This window comes from Oncorhynchus kisutch, linkage group LG13 (assembly GCF_002021735.2).
Source record: "Oncorhynchus kisutch isolate 150728-3 linkage group LG13, Okis_V2, whole genome shotgun sequence".
NCBI lineage: Eukaryota > Metazoa > Chordata > Actinopteri > Salmoniformes > Salmonidae > Oncorhynchus > Oncorhynchus kisutch.
Window position 1 is genome coordinate 74,373,441 of NC_034186.2, and position 24,994 is coordinate 74,398,434.

The 24,994-nt window shown below is 42.3% G+C and overlaps 1 protein-coding gene across 2 annotated transcripts; it reads left to right on the forward strand.

Annotated features, from left to right (window-relative positions):
* The first annotated feature begins 6,326 nt into the window (after positions 1-6,326).
* On the forward strand, positions 6,327-24,994 carry LOC109883202 (neuronal pentraxin-1-like). 2 transcript variants are annotated; one of them, XM_031787322.1, is made up of 5 exons: positions 6,327-6,376; positions 8,569-9,451; positions 10,528-11,190; positions 20,052-20,231; positions 21,216-24,994. In XM_031787322.1, the coding sequence occupies exons 2-5, from the start codon at positions 8,762-8,764 to the stop codon at positions 21,423-21,425; spliced, it is 1,743 nt and encodes a 580-aa protein (XP_031643182.1). In that variant the 5' UTR covers positions 6,327-6,376; positions 8,569-8,761; the 3' UTR covers positions 21,426-24,994. The 2 variants fall into 2 exon arrangements, with proteins under 2 accessions (XP_031643182.1, XP_031643183.1); XM_031787323.1 differs by having other exon boundaries at positions 10,531-11,190.

Below are 24,994 nucleotides of genomic sequence, written 5' to 3' on the forward strand. Positions count from 1 at the left end.
TTGAAACTTTTTAAAGCAAGGATGGCAGACCCCGCAGTCACGTATCATTGGCCTACATCCCCCTTCTCACATTCCCTCCATTCATTCTCTTAAGTGGGCAGTAGCCCTTTGGTTTATTATTCACATAATATTAAATATGTTGCCTATAGCCTATTACTATAAACATGTTTGGGGTGAGAGTGACAAATCAATAGGAGTAAAAATTATTTGGCTAAAACGTTATAACATTTAAAAAAATGTTTTTACAAAAACACTTTTCAGGTTATTCATCTATTTGGTATGTCAAGGGGTTGAGCCAGGGTTGAAGATCGGTCTAAAGCAAAGGTTAGTGTTAGGGTTATGCCAAGATTATGGTTAGAGTTATGGTTACGCAAGGCTAGGGGAGGGATCCCATTTCCCTGTGCTGCCCTCAGGAGGTAATTTCTTGAGTGAAATCCATGGTAAAAAAAAAGTGAATCATTATGCCAAGATTAGGGTTATGGTTATGCCAAAATGGGTTAGGATTAGGGTTAGTGTTAGGGTTGTGGTTGAGGCTAGGGTTAAACATATAGTTTTGGGTCAGTTTAATTGGGTTGTAGTAGCTACCACTGACCAACAGATGGCAGTTGTGTGACGATACTCAGTGCAGTGCAACAAGCAGAACAGAAGCTGCTGATGAATTGGTCGCTTTGGTAACTACAGTGGGAATAGATGTGAAACTGGGTTTGTGGTTCTGTGTCATTAGGTCTAGCTCTATGGAGGTGTTGGCCTGCTAGTATAGGTGGTTGATTGTCTGGTCTCGTGAGCCGGTGCCCTGGCACCTTGTATCTGAGCTGTAAAGCGGTTTGTCTCTGTTCACTTCCTCAGGCCTACTTTAAGACTGATTGACGCACAACATATTGACAAACGGCAGCACTACTGGCCTAGTAAACACCAGAATAACTCATCTAGGTCGGGTCAATGTTCAAACCAAAGCAGGGGGGGACTCCACATGATTATTGCATTTCCATTCTGGGTTTCTTACGGTATGTTGTGTTTACATTCAACAGCAGCAAGGCATCACATGATCATGCATAATGTTGACGTCAGACAGGAGGACCAAGGGCACGGATGGTAAACACATGATTCTGCCAGTGTCTGTCGGTGCTGTTGAGTATCTTCGACTAAAATGTTAGACTCAACATTCCTATTTGTTGATAATATTGGCGTCAGACTGCTGAAGGCCCATGGACACATGGCACATGGACAGCGATGGTTGCTGTTATCGTTTCCTTTAATTTCTGGTGTTTACAGAACACTGGTGCTGTGAGATCAGATACCAGGGCCGGCTTAGAGAAGAAGTTGTAGCAGTGGTACTTCTGTCCTTGAGGTGTTCTTGTCTATTAATGTTCTGTATTATGTCATGTTTCATGTTTTGTGTGGACCCCAGGAAGAGTAGCTGCTGCTTTAGCAAGTGATCCTAATAAAAAATACTAAATACTCATTATATCACACAATCACCAGTATGTCTGACCCGGGGTGAGAGTTGTATCGAAGGACATGATCTAACAGCCTGTTGTTATAAGGTGGAGGGTAAAGAAGACCAAAACAAACACAGGGCCAAATGGAGCACCTCAGACACTATAAATACCACACAGGCCTCAGATTGTGAATTTGACTTACAGGTCAATGTCACCTACTGTCAAGATGCAGTAGATGGTATAGAGTACAGTATATACATATGAGGTGAGTAATGTAGGGTATGTAAATATTATATCAAGTGGCATTGTTTAAAGTGACTAGTGATACATTTATTACATCCAATTTTTAATTATTAAAGTGGCTAGAGATTTGAGTCAGTATGTTGGCCGCAGCCACTCAATGTTAGTGATGGCTGTTTAACAGTATGATGGCCTTGAGATAGAAGCTGTTTTTCAGTCTCTCGGTCCCAGCTTTGATGCACCTGTACTGACCTCGCCTTCTGGATGATAGCGGGGTGAACAGGCAGTGGCTCGGGTGGTTGTTGTCCTTGATGATCTTTTTGGCCTTCCTGTGACATCGGGTGGTGTAGGTGTCCTGGAGGGCAGGTAGTTTGCCCCCGGTGATGCGTTGTGCAGACCTCACTATCCTCTGGAGAGCTTTACGGTTGTGGGCGGAGCAGTTGCCGTACCAGGCGGTGATACAGCCCGACAGGATGCTCTCGGTTGTGCATCTGTAAAAGTTTGTGAATGTTTTTGGTGACAAGCCACATTTCTTCAGCCTCCTGAGGTTGAAGAGGCGCTGTTGCGTCTTCTTCACCACACTGTCTGTGTGGGTGGACCATTTCAGTTTGTCCATGATGTGTACACTGAGGAACTTAAAACGTTCCACCTTCTCCACTACTGTCCCGTCGATGTGGATAGGGGGGTGCTCCCTCTGCTGTTTCCTGCAGTCCACAATCATCTCCTTTGTTTTGTTGACATTGAGTATCTGTAAGTATGTAACCAGGTATTCATCTCTCATTATGTAAGGAGATCAGAGTGACTTATCGCTTCACACTGGGACTGACTCATTGGGTTATATGTACGAAGTTCTATGACAGAATTCCACCAGGGATATTTTATGGCAGAATTGTCATGGTGTTCCATAATTCTCATGATGTTCTATGGCCGAATTCTCATGGTGTTCAAGAATTCTCATGATGTTCTTTGGCAGAATTGTCATGGTGTTCCATAATTCTCATGATGTTCTATGGCCGAATTCTCATGGTGTTCAAGAATTCTCATGATGTTCTTTGGCAGAATTGTCATGGTGTTCCAGAATTCTCATGATGTTCTATGGCAGAAATGATATCATGTGCTTATAGGTGTGTGTGTGTCTCTCTCTTTTTCAGTTACAGTCATCTATGACAGTGCAGTGTTGTCTGTGTCTGTGTAACAGTGCAGTGTGTTTGTGACTGTGTATGTTTTTGTCTGTCTGTGACAGTGCAGAGTGTGAGGTATTTCCTGAACAGTCACCCTGAGTGTGCCATGTGTTGGAGGATAATAAAAGCTAACCAGGTTGTTCACCACCTCACAGAGAGGGATTCTGCTTCAATCTGCCTAATCTGATCAAATGGGATATGATTAAGTGTGAGCGCTGGCACAGTGTCTCAACGCCAGCTGGCCTGACCAGATGGCATCTTATATAGTAAGGCATCTACAGAATTCTACTTTCATGTGGATCAAACTCTGTAATTATTAGATACAATTCAACCTTGGTCTCTCTTGGAAATGTGAAATGTGAATTCAGTTTGATTAAAGCACCTCTCCAATTCTATGATTAATTATCATTATAGTTCAATTCTACTCCATTATGTATTCCAGTGAATGACAACAGTCGGGGCAGTCAGGAATTCAACATCATCATCAGTTAGAACTCTAATAAATGTTTACTTGTTGAAGACTAATCTCGGTTAACCCAGAGCTAAAATCTTGCGGAATTTGGTCAGATGCACAGTTTATGTTTAGTCTGTCCACAAGAGATTAGTTGAAGACCAAGAGTTTAACATGGCCAGGGTGCTAGTTGAGTGTATAGACTCTCGTATTTACCTCCAGTGCATTTGGAAAGTATTCAGAACCCTTGACATTTTCCACATTTTGTTACATTACATCCTTATTCTAAAACATATTAATAAAAACATTTCCCTCATCAATCTACACACAATACCCATAGCAAAAAAATTTCAAACAGAAATTCCTTATTTACATAAGTATTCAGATCCTTTACTATGAAACTCGAAATTGAGCTCAGGTGCATCCTGTTTCCATTGATTCTCCTTGAGATGTTTCTACAACTTGATTGGAGTCCATCTATGGTAAATGTAATTGATTGGACATGATTTGGAAAGGCACACACCTGTCTATATAAGGGCTCACAGTTGACAGTGCATGTCAGAGCAAAAACCAAGCCATGAGGTTAAAGGAATTGTCCGTAGAGCTCCGAGACAGGATTGTGTCGAGGCACAGATCTGGGGAAGGGTACCAAAAATGTCTGCAGCATTGAAGATCCCCAAGAACACAGTGGCCTCCATCATTCTTAAAATGTAAGAAGTTTGGATCCACCAAGACTCTTCCTAGAGCTGGTAGCCTGGCCAAACTAAGCAATCGAGTGAGAAGGGCCTTGGTCAGGGAGGTGACCAAGAACCTGATGGTCACTCTGACAGAGCTCCAGAGTTCCTCTGTGGAGATGGGAGAACCTTCGAGAAGGACATCCTTCTCTGCAGCACTCCACCAATCAGGCCTATATGGTAGAGTGGCCAGACGGAAGCTACTCCTCAATAAAAGGCACATGACAGCCCGCTTGGAGTTTGCCAAAAGTCACCTAAAGAACTCTCACACCATGAGAAACAAGATTCTCTGGTCTGATGAAACCAAGATTGAACTCTTTGGCCTGAATGCCAAGCGTTACGTCTGGAGGAAACCTGGCACCATCCCTACGGTGAAGCATGGTGGTGTCAGAATCATGCCATGGGGATGTTTTACAGCGGCAGGGACTGGGAGACTAGTCCGGATCGAGGGAAAGATGAACTGAGCAAAGTACAGAGAGATCCTTGATGAAAACCTGCTCTAATATATATATATATATATATATATTATATATTGCTCCGTTCATCTTTCCCTCGATTCGGACTAGTCTCCCAGTCCCTGCCGCTGTAAAACATCCCCACAGCATGATTCCGACACCACCATGCTTCACCGTAGGGATGGTGCCAGGTTTTAGAACACCTACTCATTAAAGGGTTCTTCTTTGTTTTTACAATTTTATACATTGTAGAAAAACAGTGAAGACATCAAACTATGAAATAACACATATGGAATCATGCAGTAACCCCAAAAGTGTTAAACAAATCATATTTTAAAAAAATCTTCAAATAGCCACCCTTTGCCTTGACGACAGCTTTGCACACTCTTGGCATTCTCTCAACAAGCTTCACCTGGAATGCTTTTCTAACAGTCTTGAAGGAGCTGCCACATATGCTGAGGCCAGGTCATCTGATGCAGCACTCCATAACTCTCCTTCTTTGTCAAATAGCCCTACATAACCTGGAGGTGTGTTGGGTCACTGTCCTGTTGAAAAACAAATGATAGTCCCACTAAGCCCAAACCAGATGGATGGCGTATCGCTGCGGAATGCTGTGGTAGCCATGCTGGTTAAGTGATGAAGTGCTGCATCAGATGACCTGGCCTCCATAATCACCTAACCTCAACCCAATTGAGATGGTTTGGTATGAGTTGGACTGCAGAGTGAAGGAAAAGCAGCCAACAAGTGCTCAGCATATGTGGGAACTCCTTCAAGACTGTTGGAAAAGCATTCCAGGTGAATCTGGTTGAGAGAATGCCAAGAGTGTGCAAAGCTGTCATTAGGGCAAAGGGTGGCTACTTTGAAGTATCTCAGATCTAAAATACATTTTGATTTGTCAACCCTTTTTTGGTTACTACATGATTCCATATCTGTTATTTAATAGTTTTTATGTCTTCACTATTATTTTACAGTTTAGAAAATAGTCAAATGAAGAAAAACCCTTGTCCAAACTTTTGACTGGTACTGTAAGTAGTCATTTAAATTATTTTTACTTAAGTACTTTACACCACTGGATTTGATTTGGTTTGAGTGTATATCTGGCCTTTGCCTGAGTCTTGTTTGTGTGTGCTGAGCGTGTTCCTCTAATTGACCTGAATACGAGCAGCCATCTGTTGGTCTGAAGGCTCTGTGCTGGACAGGGCTGGGCTATAGGCTGCCAGTCAGACTGCCTGGAGTATACAGGCAGATTAATCAGGCCAATTATCCTGTTAAGATGTAGGTGAACCACCGCGTGTGGCAGTGAAGATAGTAGAGTGTATGTGTTAGTGTTTGTGGATGAGTACATGGTCAATTTCAAGGCTTGACAATCTGTAAAGTTGACAGCGGGAAATGAGAAATGCAGCAGGTGTCGTCTGAGCATAATGCAATGTATCACCAGTGTTGTTGGGGTTATTTCCATTTCAACTACAAAAGTTCACTAAATTAATCGTAATTCAATTCCTAAATTGAAAATCCATATTGATTAATTAAATGTAATTGCCTTTTCAATTAGTGGTATGAACTTTCCAGAATTGACAAAATCTAAATGGAATTGATCCCAACCCTGCAGCATGTAGTATAGCCTACAGAGAAAGAGACTGGAAAGAGAGAAAGAGACTGGAAAGAGAGAAAGAGAGAGAAAGAGAAAGAGAAAGAGAGAGAGAGAGAGAGAGAGATTGAGAGAGAGAGAGAGAGATTGAGAGAGAGAGAGAGAGAGAGAGAGAGAGATGTGTTAACACACTCCTCTGGAGTAAATCTCCCAATCTGATCAGTGTATGTGGTGAGGTGGATTTACTAACTGACCAACAGAACAGAAGCAGGACACACAGGTTCTCAGGTAAGGACACTTTGTTTCTGTTCAACAATGTGTAGATTATGACCATTCACGTTGGATTTATTGACTTTCATTCCAAGATGAATTAGATTATTTCAAGTTCAGTTTGACGTTAGATACAGGTGTATTTCTCTCCAACGTGATGCTTTCTATCCATTACTACAAGTGTGTCTATGGGTCTCTGTCATTACATTCTGACTGACCGAGGGGTCATCTACAAACTTTGTAAACCTGTCTAGTAAAATTCAACTCAATTGATATTAATTTGACCCATTTATCAGATATACTCTGGTTGTGCTGTGTAGAGGCCAGGATTGGGGTCAATTGTTTTTCAATCTAGGAGATGACTGGAATTAAAAAAAAAAAAAATCCTCAATTAGATTGTAATTGACAACCCATCCCTGGAAATGATATTGTCATGGTTCGGTGGTCTCCTTCTGGCTTTGGTAAACTCTACTTAATTGCAAACGTAGCCACCATATGAGCAGATATTAGGTTTTTGTTGGTCAGCCCTTTTCTAATTAGTGTTAAATGTGCCCGTCAGCTTTAAATGTATCAGTAATCACTGACTTCAATGCCCACTTTAACCATATGGTGCCTGTAGGCCTACTATAAAGTAAAGCCCCCCCCCCCCCCCCCCCCCCACACACACACACACAGCAGAGGAAAACGTTCTTGTCTCTCGACTCTGTCACCCTAATAGGTATTTGTAATTAGGTTAATTGGAAGATCTGTAAAAGATAATAAAGGTAGGGCTAAAAAGGCCAAAGAATTGAGATGAAACAGGGTTGTGTGGCTCGACAACCTGGCTCTCCTCTAAGCCAGTGTTTCCCAAACTCGGTCCTGGGGCCTCCCCTGGGTACATGTTTTGGTTTTTGTCCTAGCACTACACAGATGATTCAAGCCACAAACTCATCTTCAAGCTTACATTATATTAGATATTATCTCTCTTTCTCTTTATGGCCATATGAATGATTGTCAGTTGAACTCTGCAGTTGAACTGAGTCAAACAATGTCTGGATTGGGAGCGACAGGTGGCCATCACGGTTTTAGCTGTAACCCCACGTGCCCACACATCTTTATTTACGGTACTGTAAAAATACATCCAATGGTGATTAGATGTGATTAGGAGTGTCTGATTGCTATGGTAGCACCACAATAGATCATTGCCAACCTTTCCCCTTGTGTGGCAAGTGGTGTAGAAAACTTTAGATCGGGCTGGTCATAGAAATAAGAGAGGCAGATGCTTGAACTTACATGACAAGGTGTGAGTGAACATCAAGAGATTTCTTAAGCAGCCAGTAAAAACAACATTTTAATTTCAGAACATACTCTATTGTTAATAATGTGAAGGCTTAGATGCTCACTTTATTTCTTACTGATTTACTTATATTTTTGTGTTTTTGTTATGATGATCTGGTGTGTGTGCTATCGGTACTCTGTGATTTTGTTTTATTCCAGGCCAATCCCTTGATTAATCTCTCAAAAGCCAATGAATGCATCAACCCTGCAGATGGAATACTGCACTACAGTCAACAAAAAAACAATTCATTTAGTCTATTCTCTCTCTTGTAACTTCAAATGCAACGAATTGCCTATCGGTTTACAATGAGTACCGCCAGTAGTAGGTTAGTAGCACGTGTTGCCTCACGGTCAGGGACAGGGACAGGGAAGGGGGCGACTGCAGTTTGACTGTTTGTTAGCCGAACATATTCAAATCAAGTAAAGACTAGCTTGTTTTGACAGCATAGCCTAGCTAACTAGCTGATCCATCTAGTCTACATCAGCGATTATCAGATACTGATAGACCGCGGTAGTGGTTCTAGCAAGATAATTAACTAACTTCCTTTCATCTTTGAGCTGGTATGATGAGTGAGTGTGTTGTGGTAGAAGAGTAAAGCCTATGTTAAAACAAATCATGGAGAATTTGGCTACAGGAGCAGTAGAAAAATATAAATGGAATGACGGTCATTTTGGAAGGGGGCACCCTTTTTCTCACTTTGAGACCACTAAAGATCTGTGTACGGCCCTGCCTAGAGTACAGTACTGGCTTCCATACCTACAACTGCAGCCTTGTAGTCTTCCAAACAGCATCCACAGCAATAGAAGGGGAACTACCGGTCCCTGCTACTTCGTGTGCTGTCCTAGACCAAAAGTTACTCAGCTGCATTCTAAACCTCATACTTTTCTTGCAGGTGCTTTCCACAACAGCTCTGGTTCTCCCACACCATAAAATAAGAAACTTTCAGAGGTATCAGACCACAGAGCTATTGGAAAATAGCTTTTCTGGGACATGCTGCTTTTAATTCAAAAGAGTTAAACTTACTCACATCAGACAGGTTGAAGTCTATTTCTTCAACCTCAAACCATACTCAAAGAGTGCTGAAAATGGGACACAAGTGCACCTCTAAACCCTCGCCGTTTTTTCAAACACTCATCCTCTCCACCATCCTCCTCTTCATCTCCCCTACCGCTGCCATGCCAGGGCCTGACTATGGAGGCCACCCGCGGTTCATCTGCATTCCTGTCCCTGCTGATACCGACCCTGCCTGCTTCCCCTCTGGGGGGCCAGTCATGGGGCCTAGCGGGGCAGGGCACCACGGGCCTCCTGTAGGGCCCCCGAACAATAATGGCTGGTGGGGAATGACAGAGGAGGCTAAAACCAGTATTTTACACCTGAGAGAGAGCCTGGTGCAGCAGAAAGAAACCATCCTGGATATGAGAGAGACCATCAGGGAGCTGACCTCCAAGCTCACCCTGTGTGAGGGCTCTGGGCCAGGCATCGGGGGTCACAACGACCACCATGGACCTCCATCTCATCACGGAGGGGCTGTCAGCCAACTGCCTTACGCTGACAACAGTCACCATGGCAACCAGCAGGGTCACCATGGAAACAACAACCATGCCTTGGATGCAGCCGGACACTACCCTGGGAATGGGGAGCACCGGTCGGACAGTGGGCATAACAACAGGGGGCAGGATAAACACGCAACACCAGAGGATATGATATCATCAAAATCGCCGGAGGAACTGGGCAGGATGCTGCAGGCCCTTAAAGAGAGAATGGATAACCTGCAGGTGAGAGAGAGTTCCGTTTAGTACAGAAAAGAGATAATAGAGATAGTATGGGGTCATGAGGAAAGAGATAAAAGAATGACAGAGGGATGAGAGACAGATACTAAAATTAGGATTAAGGGATTACTTTAAATGGTTTTGGATAAAAGCATCTGCTAAATAGCAGATGACTATATTATAATGCGAGAGAGAGAGAAAGAGAGAGAGCGAGAGAAGAAGAGGGGTGTAATGTGTTTCCACGTGTCACTTCCTTGTCTTGTCTCAGGTCAGGTGATGCACATGTCATTGGATTGTTTGGTCAAATAAACAACTCAAGCTGAATAAGAGCTCGGGATATTTACATCTGTTAATCAGTTAATCACATGAAAGTACCACCCTGCCATGCGAGACACCATCTGCCACAGGCAGACAGAGTTCTACATCTTGTTTCCTGGCATCAAAATCCTTTATTTGTAAAAACAATCCAGGAACACCATTGTCCCTTTCCTCTGCTACACTGCCAGCCCTGTCTGACTGTCTGGAGCAGAACAGTGGGGTTGGATGATCACCCTGTCTAAGTCAAAATGGGCACACTACGAGGTTATTGAGCACTGGCGGTTTAAATGGATTCTGCTTGAGTACGCTTGTTGGGTTTGGTATGGTTGGGTGGCTTTGAGATGAGCAGGGCAGAGCTAGCTGGGTGAGTTTAAGATTGGTAGAGAGAGTTAGGTTAGCTTGGTAGATGGGTAAAATTAGTGTAGCTGGATGGAGCTGGGCAGGGCAGATCATTCCTACCTGTTCTCTCTCTCTTGCTTTCTCTCGTAATTCAGGCTTTGTCGTCCAGGTTTGTGGCCTGATTATCAGGCTGTAAGTGGAGATCATGATAATTGACACTGATCTCAGATCTGTACCCTCTGCTGCCCGTGCCATCTGTCTATCGTTACTGTCCCACAGAGAGACCACAAGTCAACGGTGTAAAAACGGTCAAATAGCAATACTTATCTCTCAATCTGTTTCTCAATCACAACCATAATTAAAAAAAGAATGTACGTACTGTAGTCAACAGTAAATAAGGGTAGTGTTTGTGTCTCCCTCCCCAGCAGTCAAGGAACACCTCCACCACCTACTCCAGCTCTCTGAAGGAGCTCCTCCAGAGGAAGATCAGTGCTCTGGAGCAGCAGATGCACCACACCGCTGCTGCCCTCAGCAGCAGCCCCAATCACCATGACGACAGCGATCACCATGATGACGGGCACCATGAAGACCACGACGATGACGGGCATCACGACGACAGTCACCATGACAATCACCATGACAATGACGGGCATCACGACGACAGTCACCATGACGACCACCCCGATGATCACCATGACGATGGGCAACACGACAACGAGGCAGATAGCCATGGTTACCTGCAGAGAACGGGTTATCGCATACCAGGGCCCAGGGCTGGCCTGCACTCCAACAACAAACTGGACTCTCTACTGAATAACCTGCACCACACAGGTACCAACAGCAGGAAGAAGACCAAGACCCCTGATGCCTTCCAGATCGGCTTCCCCATGAGAACCAACTACATGTACGGGAAGGTGAAGATGACCCTCCTCCACGAGATCTTTGCCCTCACCCTGTGTCTGTGGATAAAGGGGGGCGCAGGCCCCGGGCTGGGGACCCCCTTCTCCTACTCTGTACCAGGACAGGCCAACGAACTGGTGCTGATTGAGTGGGGCAACAACCCCATGGAGCTGTTGGTGGATGACAAGGTGAGATGAGGAGAGAGAGCGTTGAGTAGAGAGTGGCCATGTCTGAATACCCATCCTAGTGTATTACATACCTGAACTGCATACTCATTTTGGTGTTTGGTCTAGTGGAATTCACTCGCCTTTTCATCTTTTCCAACGTGTTTGACAACAGCTGATAATCAGAGAAATTTACGTGCTGTACCAAAATGAACGAATTGTGGGAGTCTATTTTGGAAATGTCAGTCTATTTATAAAACTATATATTTTTCTGCATACTATTTACACTGAACAAAAATATAAACGCAACGTGTAAAGTGTTGGTCCCATGTTTCATGAGATGAAATAAAAGATACCCATACATTTTCCACTCACAAAAAGCTTATTTCTCTCAACTATTGTGCAGAAATTTGTTTACATCCGTTAGTGAGAATCTTTCCTTTGCAAAGATCATTCATCCACCTGACAGGTGTAGCTTAACAAGAAGCTGATTAAACAGCATGATCATTACACAGGTGCACCTTGTGCTAGGGCCAATACAAGGCCACTCTAAAATGTGCAGTTTTGTCACACAACACAATGCCACAGATGTCTCAAGTTTAGAGGGAGCATGCAATTGGCATGCTGACTGCAGGATAGTCCACCTGAGCTGTTGCCAGAAAATTGAATGTTAATTTCTCTACCATAAGCCGCCTCCAACATTGTTTTAAAGAATTTGGCAGTACCTCCAACCGGCCTCACAACCACAGACCACATGTATGGCATCGTGTGGGCGAGCAGTTTTCTGATGTCAACGTTGTGAACAGAGTGCCCCATGGTGGTGGTGGGGTTATGGTATGGGCAGGCAGAAGCTACAGACAACAAACACAATTGCATTTTATTAATGGCAATTTGAATGCACAGAGATACCATGATGAGATCCTGAGGCCCATTGTCGTGCCATTCATCCGCAGCCAAGGATCTGTACACAATTCCTGGTAGCTGAAAATACTACATTTCTTCCATGGCCTGCATACTCAACAGACATGTCACCCATTGAGCATGTTTGGGATGCTCTGCATCGACGTTTACGACAGCGTGTTCCAGTTCCTGCCAATATTCAGCAACTTCGCACAGCCATTGAAGAGGAGAGTGACAACATTCCACAAGGCCACAATCAACTGTCTGATCAACTCTATGCGAAGGAGATGTCGCCCTGGATGAGGCAAATGGTGGTCACACCAGATACTGACTGGTTTTCTAATCCACACCCCTACCTTTTTTAAAGGTATCTGTGACCAACAGATGCATCTCTGTATTCCCAGTGGTGAAATCCATAGATTAGGGCCTAATGAATTCATTTCAATTGACTGATTTCCTTACATGAACTGTAAATCAGTAAAATAATTAAAATTGTTGCATGTTGTGTTTATAATTTTGCTCAGTATAGTATGCTAGAACGGGTATTCGGAGATGGGCAGAGTGGATGCTATATAACTCTCTTGGCTTTAACACTTCAGCTGCGAGGATAAAAGCCACGTAAGCCACGTCTCTGTAGCCAAAGGTTTAGCCCAGAAGGCCTGTTGGACTCAGTAGCTCAGAAGCTCAGTATATAATAACTAGGCTACACTGAAAAGCATTCTAACTCCGAAGGTAAACCGAATGGACTTTCTGACACCAGTGATCCGTCTTAATGTCGTGACGATGACGTCAGAGAGCAGCTTACTTAGACAGCAGGTGGAGAGAGTCTCAGCCAGAGTGTGAATTACACCATGGTTTTCGTGGGTCTCTATCAATTTAAAAAAAACATGTATGGGACTAATATTAAAGAAATGTATTACCTTTTAATGTGGCATTAACACAACCAGTCATGATATTTTCATCTGATTGTCAAACAAATCACTTCAAAAAGTAGGCTACCTGTGCGTGTTCATCCACTCCAAAATAATTCCTGCATCCAAACTGCATGTACAGTTGAAGTCAGAAGTTTCCATACACCATAGACAAATGCATTTAAACTCAGTTTTTTCACAATTCCTGACATTTTATCCTAGTAAAAATTCCCTGTCTTAGGTCAGTTAGGATCACCACTTTATTTTAAGAATGTGAAATGTCAGAATAATAGTAGAGAATGATTTATTTCAGCTTTTATTTTTCACATTCCCAGTGAGTCAGAAATGTACATACACTCAATTAGTATTTGGTAGCATTGCCTTTAAATTGTTTAACTTGGGTTAAACGTTTCGGGTAGCCTTCCACAAGCTTCCCACAATAACTTGGGTGAATTTTGGCCCATTCCTCCTGACAGAGCTGGTGTAACTGAGTCAGGTTTGTAGGCCTCCTTGCTCACACACGCTTTTTCAGTTCTGCCCACACATTTTCTATGGGATTGAGGTCAGGGCTTTGATGGCCACTCCAATACCCTGACTTTGTTGTCCTTAAGCCATTTTGCCACAACTTTGGAAGTATGCTTGGGGTCATCGTCCATTTGGAAGACCCATTTGCGATCAAGCTTTAACTTCCTGACTGATGTCTTAAGATGTTGCTTCAATAATATATCCACATAATTTTCCCCCTCATGATGCCATCTATTTTGTGAAGTGCACCAGTCCCACCTGCAGCAAAGCACCCCCACACATGATGCTGCCACCCCCGTGTTTCACAGTTGGGATGGTGTTCTTTGTCTTGCAAGCCTCCCTCTTTTTCCTCCAAGCATAATGATGGTCATCATGGCCAAACAGTTATATTTTTGTTTCATCAGAACAGAGGACATTTCTCCAAAAATTACAATCTTTGTCCCTATGTGCAGTTGCAAACCGTCATCTGGCTTTTTTATTGTGGTTTTGGAGCAGTGGCTTATTCCTTGCTGATGTCGATATAGGACTTTTACAGTTGATATAGATACTTTTGTACATGTTTCCTCCAGCATCTTCACACGGTCCTTTGCTGATGTTCTGGGATTGATTTGCACTTTTCGCACCAAAGTACGTTCATCTCCAGCAGACAGAACGCATCTCCTTCCTCAGCGGTATGATGGCTGCGCGGTCCCATTGTGTTTATACTTGTGTACTATTGTTTGTACAGATGAACATGGTACCTTCAGGCATTTGGAAATTGCTTCCAAGGATGAACCAGACTTGTGGAGGTCTGCAATTTTCTTTCTGAGGTCGTGGCTGATTTCTTTTGATTTTCCCATGATGTCAAGCAAAGAGGCACTGAGTTTGAAGGTAGGCCTTGAAATACATCCACAGGTACACCTCCGATTGACTCAAATTATGTCAATTAGCCTATCAGAAGCTTCTAAAGCCATGACATCATTTTCTGGAATTTTCCAAGCTGTTTAAAGGCACAGTCAACTTAGTGTATGTAAACTTCTGATCCACTGGAATTGTGATACAGTGAATTATGTGAAAGTTAAATAATCTGTCTGTAAACAATTGTTAGAAAAAATATCTGTGCAAGAAGTAGATGTCCTAACCGACTTGCCAATGTATGTAAATGTATGTAAACTTCCGACTTCAACTGTATACTCGCGCCACTTGATGAATGGAAATAGACATGTGTTACAAAACACCAACAAGTGTGCCTATTGAAATTCAGCCATTGCCATTGATTAGGCCGACATTAATTGATGCTTCTTGCTGACAAATGGACCTTTTTTGTAGCCTGAAACGTCTGGACACCTGATAAACAGGATGGTCTGGTCATCCTAACACACAGTGAACTTACCAGACTAGGCGACAACGCGTAAGCCTATTACCATGAACTTCAAATAGATCTACCGGTAGACAGTTATGTTGTGTTTTATCTTTATTGCCGGTCACAAAAAAATTAAAAAGTAATGCTCCCTATACATTCAGTTGTTTTTACCTTCCAGTAGGCTTACATCACTTCTGTTAGCCTACCTTTTACCTTCCAGTAGGCTTACATCACTTCTGTTAGCCTACCTTTTACCTTCCAGTAGGCTTACATCACTTCTGTTAGCCTACCTTTTACCTTCCAGTAGGCTTACATCACTTCTGTTAGCCTACCTTTTACCTTCCAGTAGGCTTACATCACTTCTGTTAGCCTACCTTTTACCTTCCAGTAGGCTTACATCACTTCTGTTAGCCTACCTTTTACCTTCCAGTAGGCTTACATCACTTCTGTTAGCCTACCTTTTACCTTCCAGTAGGCTTACATCACTTCTGTTAGCCTACCCTCTCAGCAGAGGCAATTTTACACACAGAACCGGTAGCCTACATCCAATATAATACATGAGTTAAATAAATCAAAACAATCCACCCTTGTTCATGAGTTTGTCCATAGTTAATGAGTTAATGCTTGGAGTCTTCACAGATCGTGTGGCATAAAATACTTCCTTTCTGTCCTTACATTGATGAAAATGATGACAGTGTTATTTATCATTATTAAGCATTTAACAATTGAACATTGAACGTTAATCATTTATCCTCTTCTAACCAAAGAGTCACCTTGTAGGCCTACTGTCATTAACGTATAGCCTACTTGTTGGATGGATTGGATGCACATTGGTGTCTATCTGGAGACTAGTTGTCTTGTGATATTGTCTACCATCATCAGTTGATCCAGGAAAGAAAACATGCTATATTTGGCCACGGATGGCACAGAGAAACCGAGGTAAAGACAGTTTCAAGTTGAATATTCAATTCGCTATTAATTCGCTTTCCAAAGCTCATAAACGTGGAGATGTGAACAGCATTTTGTATTCCTAGTTGAATTAGTTAGGGAGCATAAACAAAGTATAAACTTTTTTCAGAATTCAGTGGCCCTACACATTGCACACCCTTTAGTTTATCCATTTTCATCTCGCTCGATTTTACATAAATGTCTCAAACTTTCTCATTTCAATAGCTCCTTGGTCATGTGACCTACTGGACTCAAACAAGGTTCAGAATGTCCACTGACTACCCTTCTATTTTGCACACACTTTGGTTTGTCTGTTTTCATCTCACACGTTTTTACATTAATTTAGTAAACTTTTGAATTTCAATAGCTCCTTGGTCATGTGACCTACTGACCTGAAACAAGGTTCAGAATGTACACTCGGTGGGCCTACACATTGCACACCCTTTAGTTTGTAATTTTCATCTCACAAGATTTTGCATACATTTTTCAAACTTTTTAATTTGTTACCTACTGACCTCAAACTACTTTCAGAATGTCCACGGACTGGCGGAGACGGGCGCCGCGAGGCGTCCATTGCGGGAACGCAACCGATCCCGGAGAAGCTGGCGGGAGCCCCGGGGAGAGTTTTATTTTCTTTGTGAAGGGCAAGACGCCCTGGAATGGGATCGACCCAAGAGATGGGCCCTGGAATGGGATCGACCCAAGAGATGGGCCCTGGAATGGGATCGACCCAAGAGATGGGCCCTGGAATGGGATCGACCCAAGAGATGGGCCCTGGAAAGCGTTGCGGTTCCGGCGGCATCCAGTGAGCTCTCGCTGGCCCTTGAAAATCCGGGGGAGAGGGTGTAAATCTCGTGCCGGGCCGTACCCATATCAGTAGCAGGTCTCCAAGGTGGACAGCCTCTGGCATGTTAAAACAATGTAGGTAAGGGAAGTCGGCAAGTCAGATCCGTAACTTCGGGATAAGGATTGGCTCTAAGGGCTGTGTCGGTCGGGCTGGGGTGCGAAGTGGGGCTCAAGCCGCGGCTGGGGGAGCAGTCGCTCCGTCGCCCTCCTCTTGCCACCGTTGGAAGTTCGTTATGCGGCCCATCTCGCAGTCTCTCGTGTGTGGTCTCGCAAGGGGCTGCGTGAGGGGCTTCATCGGGTGGTGTCTGTCGGCAGGCCAAAGGCGGACCTGTGGGGGATTGTGTCCGGCAGTTGGTGGCGACAACTCTGGACGCGTCCTGGGCCCTTCTCGCGGATCTCCCCAGCTACAGCGCTCGCCGGCCCTGTTCGCGCTGGGTTTCCGGCGGGTCGCATCAGCCATCGCCTAGCAGCTGACTTAGAACTGGTGCGGACCAGGGGAATCCGACTGTTTAATTAAAACAAAGCATTGCGAAGGCCCGTGTTGACGTGATGTGATTTCTGCCCAGTGCTCAGAATGTCAAAGTGAAGAAATTCAATGAAGCACGAGTAAACGGCGGGAGTAACAATGACTCTCTTAAAGAGTCCTTAGCCTTAGTAAGGGAGATAATGAGGTAGCCTTCTAGCAGGGCTCTTCCAATCATGGAATATGGGGCTTTCGGTCAAGCATGAAAATGTGAGGGCGGTTCCACCAAACTCAATGATTTACTGCGGGGCTCTTGTAAACAAATTCTGACCTTGACAGGAAGCTAATCGGAGAATAACGGCTCGAACGCATCCCTGGCTTTGGCTGGGAGGGGGGAGTTATGTCCTGGGAGAAGGCTGATGAAAGTGTACTACTCGCATCAGTCTGATCACAGAGCAGCTATGGTGAAACATTTAAACACACGTCCCCCGTATACTTAGCTAACTGTAAACCGCAACGGTTTGAATCGAACGCTGGCTTCGGCTGGATATTCTGACACCAGTTTGAGGGTTGTAGGTCACATGACCAGAGAGCTATTGAAATTCGAAACAATGAAAAACAGAACAATTAATTTAATCACCTGAGATGAAAATGGATGAACTAATGGGTGTGCAATATATAAGGCTAGTGACTGGATGTTCTGAAAGTAGTTTACGGGTTGTAGGTCACATGACCAAGGAGCTATTGAAATTAGAAACATTGACAAACATTGAAAATATATGTAAAATTGTGTGAGATGAAAATGGACAAATAAAAGGTTGTGCTACATATAAGGCTATTCGGTGGATATTCTGAAAGTAGTTTGAGGGTTGTAGGTCATAAGACTAAGAGAAGCTATTGAAATTTGAATCTTTAAAATATTATTGTGAAATCTCATGAGATGCAAATGGACAAACAAAAGGGTGTGCAATGTGTAGGCCCACTGAGTGTACATTATAAACCTTGTTTGAGGTTAAAATAAATACATTAAAATAAATTATTTTAAATAGTGTGAGATATAAACCGACAAAAAAAAAGTGTGTGCAATGTGTGTCTATGCCATGGAGTTAGCTACAACCCGTTTTGAAAGTTTTAGGAGAAATGGTTAAAGAGCTATTGAAATTTGAAACATTTGATTTGTCACTATGTTGATGGTCTCTAACGGCTATTGGTGGATGCAAGGAAAACGACAGGCAAATATCCATTGAATATCCAACATGAATCTGTTTTTACCTCGGTCACAGAGAACACCTGTCACGGTCGTCCTCCTCTTCATCTGAAGAGGAGAGGCGAGAAGGATCGGAGGACCAAAATGCAGCGTGATATGTGTTCATCATGAATTTTAATAAAGAAAACACTGAACACTGAAACACTATAAAAAAACAGTAAACAAAATAACAACCGTGACGCTTAATGCGAGCTGCACTGAAACAAGCCATCAACATAGACAATCACCCACAAACAAACAGTGAAACCCAGGCTACCTAAGTATGATTCTCAATCAGAGACAACTAATGACACCTGCCTCTGATTGAGAACCATACTAGGCCGAAACATAGAATTCCCAAATCATAGAAAATCAAACATAGACTGCCCACCCAACTCACGCCCTGACCATACTAAATAAATACAAAACAAAGGAAATAAAGGTCAGAACGTGACAACACCAGTACCCACACGCACCTGAAAAACAATGAATGAGCCTCTAAACAGCTGACTGACAAACGCAAACAATGATAAATCAACGGATAAATCGAATGCATTGGAATAAAGGACATTTTTTATCAAGGACGCATGGCAAACAAATGGCGTAAATTAGGAAGTACAAAGGAAAATCTATGTGTAAAGGAACTTAGGCCGAAATTCAGAACTACTGAGTGGACAGTGCTGCCACATATAAATAAATGGTTTAAACCATGACAGAGAGGTGGGGGTATTTGTTTCATCTGGAAACATTTATTTACATATTTACCACTGTAAAACATATTTACCACTACATTTTAAACAAACAGGAGAGTAGTAAATTTGCATAATTTAGAGACCCCCCGAGTAATTCACAACCTTGGTCTCAGCCCTCATGAAAAAATACTACGGAGTTACTACTCAGCAATACTACACAAGATCTACACAACCCTACTGGTTTTACTGTTTGATTGCTGTTGAGATGGGTAGTAAAACCAGTAGTGATTAATGTAGTCATTTAAATAGTAAATGAGTGACAAATTGGGACCTTTCATCACTGGTGAACAATGCATATTTCCTATTTAAATCACTTCTGTGTAACTTCTGAACTTTTGGGTATTTACTACTTAAAACCTACACATACCTACACAATTCCTACATGTTCACTATTGAATTACTACACAAAGCCTACTGCTGTATGTCTACTCAATCCCTATTGAATTTCTACTGCCATTTGTGCGTGTAGTGTCGCCATTGATCACTACTGAATTTCTCCTGATCCTTTTTAATTTCCTAAAATGTCATATAAACGGCTAAAATACGACATGAAAATATTCATAAAACTTAAAGGAACTGGTGTCAGCATAAGAGCTAACTATGAAAGACAGGACGACGAAGGATGGGAGAGGATTACATTCAGGATGGGCAAAAACAGTAGCTACCTAACAACAGCCAACTACTTCCTGTCTTGTCTTTTGTGGTCACGAAAAGCCGGTGTTGTCTGCCTGTAGTGTGACCACTTATTTACTACCAACATCAAGTAGTAAAACCTACTTGATTACTATTGACAAGCCTGTGTAGTAAAGCTGTAGTGTTTTAACTACTTATTTACTACCAAGTCATCAAGTTGCACAAATCTTTACCTGTTTACTACTGGAAACACACAAGTTATCTCCTTGTGCTGTCAACTTGGTGGTACTCAATCCCTACTCTCCTCCCTTCCCCCCAGGCAGTGACTCTGCCCCTTTCTATCAGCGATGGAAAGTGGCATCATGTGTGTGTGACGTGGTCGACTAGGGATGGTGAGTGGGAGGCGTACCAGGACGGGGTGAAGAGGGGCTCTGGGGAGAACCTGTCCGCATGGCATCCCATCAAACCTGGAGGGGTCTTCATCCTCGGACAGGAACAGGTCATCTTCAAATTCTTTCAGTTGGTTATTGAGTGTCTACAAAAAGCTTCTGCATTACACAAGACAAAAAGTGCACACTAAGCCATTTTCCCTGCGTCCTCACTCATTAACCCCTTGAGCAAGGCAGTTATCAACAACAAACTGCTCCCAGGCAGCCCATCGCGCTTCTCTGATTCAGAGGGGTTGGGTTAAATGCAGAAGCCACATTTCAGTTGAATGCATTCAGTTGTGCAACTGACTAGGTATCCCCTTTCCCTTCCTTCCTTCCCTCCTCAGCCCATAATTTCACCTATTATTGACTGAGTCCCTTATCCTAGTATAGCCTCCCTTTATGTATCACGCCACAACTGTCTAGAACTCTAAGGCTATGTTTACACAGGCACACCAATTCTGATCTTTTTTTTTTACCACTAATTGGTCTTTTCAGCTATTTACAATAATTGGGCAATATAACAGAATTGGGCCACCAGTGTAAACAAAGCCCAAGCAGAGGGACTGTTGTGCACTCTCCCATAACCAACCACAAAAGCAGTCACTTCGCTAGCATGGGCTTTCTCTCAGAAACAGTGATCGTGGTTGGGGTTAAGGTCAGAGTCATTACTGTGTAATCCTGGCCTCTGACCTCTGAACCCTGACCGTGTCTCGTTTAGAGCAGCAGATAGGTTTTGTCATATAATGAAGGCAGACTACTACCTACTACTACACACCATACATACAACGCACAGGAGGTTGGGGAGGACAGGCTCATGGTAATGGCTGGAGCAGAATAGGTGGAATGGTATCAAGTACATCAAACACATGCCATTCCATTAGCTCCGTTCCGGACATTATTGTGGAGCCGTTCTTCCTTCAGCAGCATCCTGTGATCCAAAGCTAGCCACAATCAAACCCCATTATTTAGTTTAAATGCATTTATGGCTCCTTTCTTATGTCCAAATCCTAACTTTAGAATGAGCCTAACATGACCTTATCTCTCTCCTCCAGGACACTCTGGGAGGTCGTTTCGACGCCACGCAGGCGTTTATGGGGGACATCTCTGACCTCCAGATGTGGGCTAATGTCCTCACGGCCCATGACATCTACAGCCTGGCCTCCTGCAACAGCCACCTCAGCGGGGACGTCATCACCTGGTCCGAGAACGTGGTGGAGCTCCACGGAGGGGTCACCAAGTACCCCTTCGACCCCTGTCACTAAGGGCAACCAACTATTATGACATTACCAATGGATCCATATCTCACACATACTTAAAAGTACTCCTATCGAAGAAGGATTGTTTTCCGATCCAGAGGGGGTATGAGATCACACAGGATAGAGAATCCACTCCACTTAATATTACCACCTGACTAAAACTATGCCTTCCTTTTAGTCTGAAAGACTGAAGAGCCCCATTCCCAGAGACTGTGTTATGACTATTATGGAATTAAATGTTTTGATAATGAAATGGACTGTATATACAGTGCCTTCAGAAAGTATTCACACCCCTTGACTTATTCCATGTTTTGTTGTGTTACAGCCTGAACTCTAAATGTATTAAATTATAACAAACGTTCACCCATCTACACATAATACCCCATAATGACAAAGTGAAAACATGTTTTTACATGTATTGAAAATAAAATACAGAAATAACCATTTACACAAGTATTCACACCCCTGAGTTAATTCTTTGTAGAAGCAACTTTGGCAGTGATTACAGCTATGAGTCTTTCTGGGTAAGTCTCTCAGAGCTTTCCAGACCTGGATTGTGCAATAATTCTTCAAGCTCTGTCAAATTGGTTGTTGATCATAGACAACCATTTTCCGGTCTTACCATAGATTTTCAAGTAGAGTTAAAAGTCAAAACCATAAATTGACCACTCAGGAACATTCCAATCTGCTTAGTAAGCAACTCCAGTGTAGATTTGGTCTTGTGTTTTAGGTTATTGTTCTGCTGAAATGTGAATTAATCTCCCAGTGTCTGTTGGAAAGCAGACTGAAACGTTTTCCTCTAGGATATTGCCTGTGCTTAGATGTATTCCATTTATTTTTAATCCTGAAAAACTCCCCAGTCCTTAACGATTACAAGCATACCCATAACATGATGCAGCCACCACTGTGCTTGAAAATATGGAGAGTGGTATTCAGTAATGTTCTGTATTGGATTTGCTCCAAACATAACACTTTATATTCAGGACAACAAGTTAATTGCTTTGCAACATTTTTTGCAGTATTACTTTAGTGCCTTGTTGCAAACAGGATTCATGTTTTGGAATTTTTTATTCTGTACAGTCTTCCTTCTTTTCACTCTGTCAATTAGATTTGCATTGTGGTGTAACTACAATGTTGTTGATCCATCCTCAATTTTCTCCTGTCACAGCCAAATTCACTGCTTGACTGTGAGGGACCTTACAGATAATTGTTTGTGTCGGGAACAGAGATGAGGTAGTCATTCAAAAATAACGTTAAACACTTTTATTGCACACAAAGTCCATGCAACTTATGTGACTTGTTAAGCAAAATTGTACTCCTGAACTTATTTTAACTTGCCATAACAAAGGGGTTGAATATTGATTGACTAAAGACATTTCAGCTTTTCATTTTTTATTAATTTGACATTATTGGGTATTGTGTGTAGGCCAGTGACAAAACATCTAAATGTAATACATGTTTTATTCAGACTGTAACACAACAAATGTAGAATAAGTCAAGTGGTGTGAATACTTTCTGAAGGCTCTGTATATGTATCTATTTTTCTAGCTTCTATTTGACCCTTTATTAGTGTTACTAAAATGTTACTGCTGTTTTAATGTCACAACAAGGATAATATGATATATTGTCATATAGTTGATGAAGATCAATAGATATTGTTGTTACGGTACACAGCATCCTTATAGTGGGCCTGTATAATTGACTTTGAAAGTGGTTACATAGGTAGAAGGAGAGAGTGAGGTTGACCAATGGATTCTCTTTGAAAGAAGATCCATTGAAACATACAGCTACTATACCAAAGAAAAGTTAGACTAATTAATTTGTTTAGTCTTTTTATTTTTTCCCCTGTTTTCCTGTGATATAAGTACATTGAGTACATTTTCTTAAAGCCGGGGTCCTTAGTTGTTACATCCATTTTTGGACTTATAAATTAATGACATATACCCATTGATTCTTGAAGAATATAACTTAGAAATGAATCATGAGCTTAGTTCAAATGTCATACCATATCAGAACCCAAAATATAAGCTTGTTTTACTCCGATATTTGTAAACAATGCAAATGTAAACTAACACTGTATAGCCTCCAAACATGGTTAAAACTGATAATGTTGATATCATGGGTGGTCAGTTTTTGCATCCACAGTTCTGTCTATGAATTTAAGAGTGGTTACATTTCTCCAGGCCCATATCTCAGCTTTATACCAAAACAGAGGTGGGGTGACCTCTTTGTTATGGTTTCAATTCAGGATTCTAGCTTTGTGTTATTGTTTTGATTTCAGATTTCTTTTTCAATGATTTACCTGAGACATGAATTCCCAGCAAATAAATGTGCTTTATGAGTCTTTATATGTATACTGAACAAAAATATAAATGCAACATGCAACAATTTCAAAGATTTTACTGAGTTACAGTGTATATAAGGAAATCAGTCAATTGAAAGAAATTAATTACACCCTAATCTATGGATTTCACATGACTGAGCAGGGGCGCAGCCATGGGTGGGCCTAGGAGGGCATAGGCCCACCCACTTGGGAGTCAGGTCCGCCCACTGGGGAGCCAAGCACAGACAATCAGAATGAGTTTTTCCCCACAAAAAGGCTTTATTTCAGACAGAAATACTCCTCAGCCCTCAGCGACTTATGGTAGAGAAACTAACATTCAATTCTCTGGCAACAGCTCTGTTGGACATTCCTGCAGTCAGCATTCCAATTGCATGCTCCCTCAAAACTTGAGACATCTGTGGCATTGTGTTGTGACAAAACTGTACATTTTAGAGTGACCTTTTATTGTCCCCAGCACAAGGTGCACCTGTGTAATGATCATGCTGTTTAATCAGTTTCCATCCACCTGCCACACCTGTCAGGTGGATGGATTATCTTGGCAAAGGGGAAATGCTCACTAACAGGGATGTAAAAAAATAGGTGTACAAAATTTGAGAGAAAAGGCTTTTTGTGCATATTGAACATTTCTGGGATCTTTTATTTCAGCTCATGAAACATGGGACCAACACTTTACATGTTGAGTTCATATTTTTGTTCAGTACACATACAACACATTTTAAAGCTTGATTTAATGTATTATGAATCATGCTACTACATAGGGGAGTGAAAATGTAAGGGAGTTACCCCACATTTCTCTTTATCTCTCTTTTTAATGTAGGAGTCAGGTTTCACCCCTAGACCAAGAATCAGACAAGCAACAGATTTATGATTTTATTCACGATGCACTTTGTATTTAGAAGGTAAGAAAGTTCCACTGAAATTGAGTTCTTGTTATTTAGCGATATTGAACAAAAGTGTGTGTTTATTTGTACTACTTTATTTGTCAATGTATGTACCTTTTTATTTGAAATCGTGTTGTTGTTTGATGGCCAAATTTATAAAACATTTCTCAAATTCCTTTTTTATCCAAATGTTATAATTGGCTAATATAACATTTGCTGTAATAACATTGTGGCTTTGGAAATGTTTGATCTGGCTGTGTTTCTATCAGTAGACGTTGTCTGTGGATACTGCACACGTATCAGAAACCATTTGATACTATTTGTAAATAAAAACCTTGATGTTTCTGTTT

What these genes read in the sequence shown, in the direction of transcription:
- LOC109883202 (XM_031787322.1), top strand. Translation starts at nt 8,762, where the DNA reads ATGGGACACAAGTGCACCTCTAAACCCTCGCCGTTTTTTCAAACACTC. An exon ending in AGAGAATGGATAACCTGCAG is followed by an intron (nt 9,452 to 10,527) that starts GTGAGAGAGAGT and finishes CTCCCTCCCCAG; the next exon opens with CAGTCAAGGAACACCTCCAC. An exon ending in AGCTGTTGGTGGATGACAAG is followed by an intron (nt 11,191 to 20,051) that starts GTGAGATGAGGA and finishes CCTTCCCCCCAG; the next exon opens with GCAGTGACTCTGCCCCTTTC.